Here is a 10,884-nt window from a genome sequence, read left to right as displayed (position 1 = left end):
GCCGAGGTGCTCGCCCAAAGGACACACATAAAAGGCAACCAAAAGGACGACAAAGCAGACGAGGACTGCTGCAAAAAAAGAACATAATTTCCTGACCGAGATTGCAGCTTTGCGATAATGCTGCTCGCTTAATGATGGGCTTATTATTTATTATATTGTTTTTATTATTATTTTTTTTTTCTTCGCTGACGACATTGCTCATACGCCACCGAGTACCAATTAAATTCGGGTCTCTTTTCGGGCGACTAATACCCCTATATATAGCGATATATATCTGCTAAAATCACAGACTTGCAGACGTCAAATGAAGTCATTGAAGGCGGCGGGAAAGAGATGGCAGGAGCGAGGAAAACCATAGAGGGAAACCCAAGTGGAAATGGACAAGCGTTTGCCGCCGCCGTCGCTGCTTGTTATAAAATGCTAATACGCGCAGCAGCTCGCCAAAAAAAAAGCAAGAACAAAGTGGAAAAACGCTTTGAAGATTGAATTATTCAATAATAATTAGGCGTGCGAGCGGGACCACTATAGTCCGCGACTAGTCCCATCCCTGTTCCTCGTACTCACCACACAGGAAATAAAGCGAGCGAGAAAAGAAGGCGGCGCAAAGCAGAAAAGTGGAGAAAACGCAAGCGAAAAAAGTAACCACGAGCGAGAAGGCTATATGCGAGCCAATAAAAATGGTGTCGACTCTGTGGGGCGACCGATAAGAGAGAGCGAGAGAGCAGAGCCGGTTTCTCGAAGCCACCACCACTGCTGTGTCTCTCTGTGTGTCGCGTGTGTGTGCGTGTGTGTGTGTTGTGCGTATCTGTGACGGCGCTTGGAAGCGGTGCTCAACGGCACTATTCCCATATTTCAGTCGCAGAACAGACGTGATCTCAAGAGGACGCTCGCTCTCCCGCTGAATTCAATTCTCCGCAGAAACTAACTGTGCAGCAGCAACAGCGCCGCGTGTGCGCGAGTGTGTGTGTAATTAGCGCGTGTGACGAGCAGCAGCGCATTTAATTAACAAAATACAACAAAATAAGAATTATAATCAAAAGGCAGACGGAGAGAGCTCAAGTTCAAATTCATTCGGGATAAATGTAAATTAAAGTGAACAATTTTGAAACATTTTCAATTCTACAAAAATCACAAATTCTACGCAAGTGAACTATACGATAAACACACAACTTCCAAATCTTTAAACAAAATTCGGAAAGCATGTCTGACTGAAGATTAAATACTTATAAAAGTTATACAAACAAATTCTTCGCAAGATTCTAGAATGAAAAGAGAACTCTGAGACGCAGCAGAGATTTTGGAAAACCCATCAGAGAAAGACTCTAAAAACACATCCCAATTCTTCAGAAGGCTTTATGTTAAGCATGACAGTGACCGGCCTGCGCCAGACGATGACCAGCCCCACGGTGCCGCCGAGCAGTATCAGCCTCTCCAGCGGCAACGGGAGCAGTTCCACCACCATCAGCAGCTCCAACACCATGGCCAGCCTAAGTCCCAGCCTGCATCCGCTGAGCAGTCCCACCTCGCCGTCGGCCCTGCTTTTGGCCCACCAACAGCACCTGCTCCAGCAGCATCATCAGCATCAGCAGCAGCAGCAGCAGCAACAGCAGCAGCAGCAAGCGGCTCTCCAGCTGGCTGCAGTGCATCCGCCGGCACATCACCTGCACAAGACCACCTCCCGACTGAGCAACTTCAGTGTGGCCTCGCTCCTGGCGGACACGAGACCGAGAACGCCACCAAATGCTGTTGGAGAAGCGCCCACGAATCTCTCCAGCTCGGCGGCCACATCGCCCATCTCCCAGGCCAGCAGCACGCCCCCGCCGCCGGCTGTGGCTTCTGTTCCCGCTGGAGTGCCTGGAGTGACCACCACCACCTTCCATCCCGCCGCCGTGGCACATCATGCTCATCTGCTCCAGGCGGCGGCACATGTCCATCACCAGGCCATGGCCGCTCAGCTGAGACAGCAGCAGCAGCAGCAGGCGGCGGATGCGAGGGTCAATTCCCCGCCAGCCTCCACCAGCAGCACGCCCAGCTCAACGCCAGTGGCGCCGGGTTCCGCTCCAGGCTCTGGAACGGGAATCACACCTTGCCTGCCCGCGAAGAACGAGCGCCACTCGCCGCTGGGCAGTCACACGGACTCGGATCTGGAGTACGACGAGGAGCTCTTGCAGGAGCATGACGCCGATCCCGATCACGACGAGGAGGAGGACATCGATATCGAGGACATGAATGCCGATGATTCGCCGCGTTCCACACCCGACGGCCTCGACAGCAGTGGCGGCGGCAAATCCATGGAATCCCCGCACAGCGTCGGCAATCCTTCGGGTGCGCACATGTCCTCGGCGATCCTGTCGCCGGCGGCTCTGGCCTCCGGTCATGTGCCCATCCGCCCCACGCCGTTCAGCGCCTTGGCAGCGGCGGCGGTGGCCTGGACGGGAATGGGAGCCGGTGTGCCATGGCCAGGTGCCAGGCAAATGCCGCCCTTCGGACCGCCGGGTCTGTTTCCGGGACAAGGATTTGGAGGAGGTAAGTGTCGTTTTATATTCCTTTTTTTGAGTTGAAGAGCTTGTTTTGCCGGGTTTTTACATCTATTTAGAATATATATTTGTTTGTTTTTTGTTGGAAGGAAATGATAAACCTTATCGGAGACAAGTGCTTAGCTTAAGGAAAGTTCAAAGGTATTCAGGGAGTTTTTTAGGAGTGACAAAAAGAGGTGAAAAGATATATAGAACCTAATATTATATACTTCAAATAATGATTTAAAAAACCTTTAAATTTTAATCTAAGAGTTCAAGAAAATAATTATTTTATATTTTACTTTCCCCTTACACCTTTTCTTTATGAACTTCTTTCCTTTGATATATTGTTCCTTGACCATTGATAGATATAGAAATGTTTACCAGAGATCAAAATTCGTATAATCTATAAAGATATATATATCTACATATTTAAAAACAATTTATTTAGCCATTGTTTCCCCGTTGTTTCTCTCTGGCAAGTTTATCTACACCATTTTGTGTCGCATTTTAATTCAATTAACTTGGCCGCCCCTCGTCGGCTTAATTGGCATCATCGATGGTGTGTGGCTGCGGGTGCTCCATCATGGCCACCTCATAGCCGGAGTCACCATCACCATCATCATCATCATCATTGTCGTGACTGCAGTTTTTGTAGTCAAAGTGCGTGGCAATTATTATTATTTGTGGAGAGGAGGAGGGAGGGCCTTAAATAAAACAATGAAATATGCCTGATTGCCGGGGGACCCATTACTATATATGATGATGATGATGATGAGAGTCGCGTCGGTTCTGATTTGCCTCAATTGGCCCACCGTCTGATGCGAGATTATTCATTCATTTTTCGGCGCTTTCCGGTCTGTGCCAGCCCCCTTGTGTCCGTCCCCAAAAATCTAATAATAAACGCATATAAAAACCCCTAAAACGGATTGTCTAACTGACTGACCAGACTAATTGAAGCGAGTCTGGCGGCGGGTTAAACTACAACCGATCTCTATCTCTATGCACAGTTCACACTTTGCCTGCATTTTCTGGAGCCTCCAAAAAAACAGTGTGTGAGGGGAAAATCCAGGGGGAAAAACCCTGGCCAAGTCACACTTTGATGCCGGGCAACTGACATGTGAACCTTGCATTTCCGCAACACTCTTCGAAAATGGCCACAAAAAAGTGTAAATTTGTAAATTTGCTTTTTATATATTCAGTTTCTTCGAACAATACTTCTCTATGGTTTTTGTGTTTGTTTTTTGCAGTCATTGTTTTATATATATAGAGCTGTCAGTTTAGTTTTGCACAAAAACAAGCCATGGAAGGGCGTCGTCTTGTGGATTGAATTGGGTGAAAATGGGAAATGAATTTCATTCCTAAATATCAAATGGACATTAAATAGGAAAATAAATCAATCTCGAAGGGTGGGCCCATCAATTTCCCCCCATCGACGACTTCAAACCACTTGAGCTATCTTTTGTCCAAATTCTATAAACGAGAGGCCGGGAGATAAATAAAGTATTCCAAACATTTGCCGCTTATTTTGTCATTTGGCTGTCAACTGATGCATGTGTATAAAATGCCCGGGGAACAACTTCATTTTCGTTTGGCAGCTGTTTTTCTTTTCGGCTTCTCCTGTCCTCCGATATTCAGCGTGTCTCATTAGCCCAGCAGGTTGCAGGTTGCTGTCTTTTGTGAACCGACGATGAGATCCCCTCTCGGAGCTCTCTCTGTATCTGTTGACCTGCCGCTATCTTCTTGCGGCATTATGTCAAGTGTTAGGTACTTAGTGCCTTGCCAACTGCAGATACAGGTCGAGTATCTGAGTATCTGTCGGATGCGCAGCTACCGTTTGTCGGCGTCTCCTTCATGGCCTATTAAATTAAACTACCTCCGATTAGGCTTTGGGAACACACGCGCGCTCTGCCTGTGTGTAGGATGTAGGGTGTGTGGTGTGGCCTTTAAGGTAATTTTTAAAAGCAAGTTTATATATTTCTTTGGATTTATAAAAAATGAAGCTACCATTTATGTACTCTTGTCCGTTAGTTTGTCCGCTCAAGAGAATTTATGGATATATCTCTGGATCTATAAAAGGTATAGAGTTGAGATTTAGTTTGGAAATGTTCCTAAAGTTATTATATATTAAATTGAAATTAAATGTTAGTTATCTACAATCTACCCTTGTCCGTCAGTTTGTCCGCTCAAGAGAATTTATGCATATATCTCTGGATCTATAAAAGGTAGAGAGTTGAGATTTAGTTTGGAAATATTACTGAATTTATTATATATTAAATATAATATAAAATGTCAGCTAGAAATTCACCCTAAATTATTTCTATAAATATACTCAATCTACAAGTAATATACCCGATATTACCTAATTGCAATTTTAAAAAATTCCCTTCTCATTTTTCCTTTTCCATTTTCCTTGATGTTTTTTTTTTCCTGGCAATTTGATTAGCATTTTCGTGTTGCAAAATGGGAATTTTGCTTTTGTGCCTTCATAATTTAACTAATTGCAAGCGCAGTCAAGTCACGTACGTACGCCACCCCCTTTAACCCTTTTTTCCCTCTGTTGTTTTTCCCATTTTCCACATATTTTCCACACTTTTTACCAAGTATTTAAGCTTCTTTGAACCCTCCTTCCCCCTTTTGCCTCTCTTGGAAGCCACCACGCATTGCAGCTGCAATTCTTGGCAGCCATTATAGAAATTAATTTTCAAGCTGAACAAACGAGCAACAACTTGGGAGTCATTGCATAAACACACACACACACACACCATTCGTTAACTTGCTCTGAAATTGGTTAGAGAGGGAGAGAGAGAGAAAGAGAGGGGAGTAAACCTGGCCAAAACGTTGGGGCGTGGCATGTCAGCTACGCCCACCCCAAAACACGCAATTTTCAAAACAGGCCAACGGCAGCAATTTAAATGTTGACAGCAGGCGGCGGCTGCTGAGGGTTAAGCCGGGGGTTTTTGCATGCGTTTTAACACCATTTGCAAGGCTCTCCTTCGAAAGCTAAAATAATATTTGCATTCTGCACGCCATCTAACGTGCAGCAAGGGGTTAAGCCCGTCGGCGGTGCAGACATTTTGATGTATGTTTTTGGTAAATAAAATTTATTTGCATTAAATTACCAAAGCCCCAGACAAGGTGGCGAAGGTGGATCCGGCCTCCCGCCATGGGTTACAGATCCACAACGAACCTCTCTCAACGAACCTGTCTACATACACCTCTTTCCCCGAGTGTGTGTTAAAGTTGGTTAACATTTTGCCAAATATTTGTAGACAATTGGTAGTTCAACTAATTTGAGCTGTTTGTGAATGCTGCTGCCTCGCTAATAGTGCTGTTGCGCTATGAAGCTGCCACAGCTGAGTAATTAAATGGCATTTGGAACCTGTCATAAGACACCAGAGACCAGAGCCCAACCCACGGGAACTGGTGGGTATCTTCGAGTATGTGTGTATATATATCGGAGGAAAGGCCTTATCTTGCCCAGAGGCAGCGAACTTCATTGCAAAACACTCACTAAATAGATACTGGCGAGCAGGCACGCAATGTGACAAGATTTTCCAAGGAGTTGGACAGGTGGGCAGTGGTCAAAATGCACTGAGAAATATATATCAGACTATTAAATCAGAATTTAAAAGGAGTTTTAAATGAAGAGATCAATTTGTGTAGATTTTCTATGGATAATAATAATCCTAAAACACAACATCAATCAATATCTTATTATCATTGACTTAAATTACCATTTTCCTAAATTAAAAACCAGTAAATATTATATTAGAAAGAAGCTTTCTTCTTTTATGGATTCTTTTTTATTTAAATGACTTCTGAAATTATATATTTTAAGGAATATCCCCCCTTTTTCTCCACCTGCATTTGCAGAGATCTAAGGCAACTGGTTATTATTAACACGCTTCTGGCTAATTAATTGACTCGTTTAACCGGTGTTAGGGCCACTCATCTATAGATTGCATTGGCAATTCCCGGGGTAATTCCCTTTCGGCCAGGACCACTCACTCACTCGATCTCCGCTGGCCTAATCATTCATTTAGAGCTGCCTCCTCCTATTTGGAGCTAATTAAAATCCCTCATTATGAAATCGGTTCATGTCTTAAGGCACATATATGTATATAAGATGGATATATATATGCGGCCCCCAAGCGATTGCCGTTTTGACCGTAAGCGTGTAATTGCATTAGCCATCTGCCCATTTGGCCTGCAGGTTCCTCCACTTCTGCAACGTTGCTCAACGCCAAACGGTTTTCACCAAAGAAAATGTAAGAAAATCGAAGAGAAAAAAGGTAGAGCCAAGTCAAGTGCTATGCGAAAACGCTTTAATGAAGAATTAATTGCCAGCAATTTGCACCGCAAATCAATCGAGCGTTGTCACCGCTCGTCTATATACAGAGATTTGGTTTTTTTTGTCTTTCTTTTTGTTTTTGTTGCAAACCGATCCGATCCGAGGCGATACGCGTAAATTTCACAATTGCCTGTTGGCCTGTCTCATTTTGCTGGCGATGTTGCTCTTATACGATGTCGCGGGTCTACAATACACCGGAGAACTCAAATTAATTGAAAATCCATTACAAACATAGGCTAAATGTCACAATTGGCGTTTGTGGCATGTATTTGCACTGGCAATGGCGACGTAGCAGCACACTGTAATTAAATATTGGTACTAAATCAATTTTAAATTAATGATTTTATTATAAAAAAATAACTAGGCAATGGATTGGAAAATACTTTTACTTGAATATATCGCGATGAACTCTTTAAAAATATTTATTTAACGATTTCAAAGTTTGATCCTTCACAATTTTCCTAGTTTGATTACTAAATACACCAGTTAAAAAAATAATAGTTTATTAATATAATATAATAGTTTATGTCTAAACTTTAAAAACAATTCTCTGTGCATAAAAGCACAGCAGCAACAATGCCTATAAAAGAGCAAAAAGGGGAAAACAAGTCTCGCACTCTGGTTTCTCGCCCCCGTGTCTCTCTCTCGTCTCTTGTGTTGCAGGTTTTTCGCAACCAAAGCCAAAGGCATTTCCATTGGGGGCGGGGCACACGCGAGGGGAGCCGGAAAATCCAGCTCACTTTGCAATGGAAACCCCATTCCAACAATTTAGCGACAAATGAGCAATTAATTTTGAAATAAATGTAAAGAAAACGCCAGCGAGAAGCAACGAATCAAGAAACATAATACAAATATTTAGTTAACTCGAAAAGCCAATGGATAATAATCAAAATAATGATCGCATTTGGGTATAAATATTATTACAAAGCCACCTTACCATTGCATATAAATATTAAACCCAAGCAGAGAATATAAATATTATTGTAAAAGAAAACCTCATAAAAAAGAGCTGTGACAAAAGCGAAAAAAGGGCCTCGTTTATATGCTAATTTGGCAACTAATTTATGGTCAATACAAGACAAGAGCGACAACAAAATACCAAACAAAACACACACAGAATGCACACCCAAAATATATATATATAACTGTGAGACTGCATCTTCATTATATTTAAGAAATCTGGATTCCAGACTGGTGGCTTTATCGGGAGTGTTCACATTTCGTTTCACCTTGTTAGTTGGCTTTACGACCAGACCCACAAATAAGTGAAATTATATTCATGCATATATACATACGTATCGGAACGATAAGCCGGTCGTCGCATTAACATAACTCTGGCATGTCACACTAATTACTTAATGAGCCCCGGTCAGCCGAGATTGGAGTTGGTTATTAGTTTTGATTCCATCGCGAGTTGCATTTTTATGGCCTTATGGCGGGTTCCTCGACATTTATTTGTTTATCGAAGAGAGTATCGTAATGTGCCATCAAAATGTGTGTGAAACACATCGAGTTTTAGTCGACAGAAAATCAGGAGAAACATATAATGAAGCCTGTAAATTTTTGATAATTATTAGTTCTTTGTATATGTTTTATTTTAAATTGAATGCTAGAGTTCTTGCGTTCTTCCTTTGTTCATTATTATTATTATTGTTTAATGCATCATTTGGGCAAAATGCAGAGCATAAAAAGCAATTTACAAATGGCATGTAGAAAACTTGGCCAACGTTTGTCACTCGGCAATTTCAATTTGCGCAATTATGCGTAAAATTAAATCGTTGCATATCATTTGCATTTGTCTTTATTTTGATGCCACTGCACCCAAGTTCCTCCGGCTCCTTTGACTGCAAAACAAAATGCCCAATAAATTACGCGTGCCTTTGGGGATTGGGGATCTCTTGAGAGAGAGAAAGATCTGACCCGGACAGACTGCATCTTTAAAATGCCATTTGCATCTCTGTGGTTTGTGGCAAGCTCATTACTTTCATTAACAACACTCCACTCCAGAGGCATGCAACTTGCAACTTGCAACAGCTGCTGCTCCTCCGGCGTCTTTATAAGGCCTGCACGACGTTTCTTTTCTGCATTTTTTGCTGCTTTTTTTCGTTTCTGCCTCTCTGCCGCCTTTGTTTGCCAAAACAAAATGCCCAAATTAAAATTGTTTTGCTGTGCAGAAAGAATCGAACTGAGATATGGCACGAGGGGATTCGGTTTGGGGATCCACAGCCACAACCACATCCACATCCACATCCACATCGGGGAATGCATTTCCCGTCGCTACTGCTGCTGCTTTGTCTGACAAATAGTTTAGACAGCAAATTTATTGGCCACTTAAAGGAGTAATTACCGTATATTGTTGCCGGTGCCGCTGCCGCTTTTAGCCAAATTGACAAGGCCAAGGACAGGCGGCAGTTGACAGCCCATTTCATTCAACATTCAACAGGGCTTTTGTTTCGCTGGCAAATACAGTAATAACAATTTTCAAGAGACTTAATCCTTAGCTAAATTGGAATATCTTCAAAGAGGTTGAATGAGTTCTTTGGGTTTTTAAAAATATAGTCGAGAAGGAAAGTTTATTGTTCGTTTTAGAGATAGAAATCCGGCAAAACAAAAGAACAACGTTCCATATACAATTTCCAATTAAAAATCTTAAAAAAAACATGCAACTTATCAACTTGATTTTCCTTTCCAGATGCCAATGAACCGCCAAGGATCAAGTGCAACCTGCGAAAACACAAACCGAATAGGAAGCCCCGCACACCGTTCACCACCCAGCAGCTGCTCTCGCTGGAGAAGAAGTTCCGGGAGAAGCAGTACCTGAGCATTGCCGAGCGGGCGGAGTTCTCCTCGTCGCTCCGGCTGACCGAGACGCAGGTGAAGATCTGGTTCCAGAACCGGCGGGCCAAGGCCAAGCGGCTGCAGGAGGCGGAGATCGAGAAGCACAAGATGGCGCTGCTGGGACGGGGGGCGCAGGGCGCCCAGTGGGCCATGGCCGGGTACTTCCATCCGAGCCTGATGCACCTGGGATAAGTGGCGGCCCAGTTGGCCCAACAGAGACGCCAACGGAGCCATAGTCCCCCCAATCCTGGTAACCAAAAAGCCGATGCTGATGCGGAAACCCCCAAAATTTTGCTGTGATGTTAGCGCATTTTATGTTACGATACTTCCAAATGTTGTTTCAAATGCACGCCCTGTAAATACTATAAGATATACATATATATCCCGACCCGATTAAGCACCCCGATTAGCCACGATCGAACTCTGTATATATATATAGAATGCCGAGAGAAAGATATGTTTCCTAATTGTACATAGAAATGAAAAAGAGAACTCTATCAACATTGTTTGTTTCGTTTTCGATTTTGATTAATAACAATAATTTATTTTCGCACCACAACACTCAACAAGTCAACAAGTCAGCGTGAAAACAACCCATTAAGAACATTAACTAAATTCATACATTTCGATTGTGTATTGTGTAATTTGCATTGTAAGTCAGTCTAGCGAAAAAAGATACTTCTAAGCATCTAAACTAAACTAAATCTAAAGCTACAGCTATACCGTTAAAAGTACTCTACGATAATACCACAGACCCTATACATATAGTTCATAAATGCATAATAATAATAATATAAATACCATATAGCGTTAATCCTCTGTAGTTGTTTAATCATTAAATCGTAAAATAATAACAAAACATAATACAAAAACAAGAGCAGAAAGTGCTGAGACGAATCATTAAAAGGATCATTTGAGAAAAAATATATAATTATACAAAAAAAGTGTAAAAGTGTGTTTATTTTAATGTGGAAATATTTCCAACTGAAATATTTTTACTAACTAACTGGGAGAAGATTTATGAATCACTGATTGTGATTCATAATGAAGTATATTGTATGATTTTTTATTACAATTATACTTAAAAAAGGTGCTTTAGAAGTTCAAAAATTCTATTGCACTTAAAAAATTATATATATTCATAAAAATATATATTATTCCCTTTTCATTTACTTG

General features: G+C 42.2%; 1 protein-coding gene across 1 annotated transcript; it reads left to right on the top strand.

Annotated features, from left to right (window-relative positions):
* The first annotated feature begins 853 nt into the window (after window positions 1-853).
* On the top strand, window positions 854-10,580 carry Dr (muscle segmentation homeobox protein Drop). The gene is made up of 2 exons (XM_020955714.2): window positions 854-2,526; window positions 9,563-10,580. Exons 1-2 carry the CDS (start codon window positions 1,356-1,358, stop codon window positions 9,898-9,900), a joined length of 1,509 nt encoding a protein of 502 aa, XP_020811373.2. The 5' UTR covers window positions 854-1,355; the 3' UTR covers window positions 9,901-10,580.
* Window positions 10,581-10,884: the final 304 nt, after the last annotated feature.

The sequence above is a fragment of the Drosophila serrata genome, unplaced genomic scaffold (genome assembly GCF_035046125.1).
Source record: "Drosophila serrata isolate PLE 108 unplaced genomic scaffold, ASM3504612v1 contig_382, whole genome shotgun sequence".
Taxonomy (NCBI): Eukaryota; Metazoa; Arthropoda; class Insecta; order Diptera; family Drosophilidae; genus Drosophila; species Drosophila serrata.
This window is presented reverse-complemented; position numbering and strand designations above follow the sequence as displayed.

Bases quoted from the DNA above. Each gene is read 5' to 3' on its own strand.
- Dr (XM_020955714.2), top strand. From the start codon at position 1,356: ATGTTAAGCATGACAGTGACCGGCCTGCGCCAGACGATGACCAGCCCC. The intron at 2,527-9,562 runs GTAAGTGTCGTT...TTTCCTTTCCAG, and splicing joins GGGACAAGGATTTGGAGGAG to ATGCCAATGAACCGCCAAGG.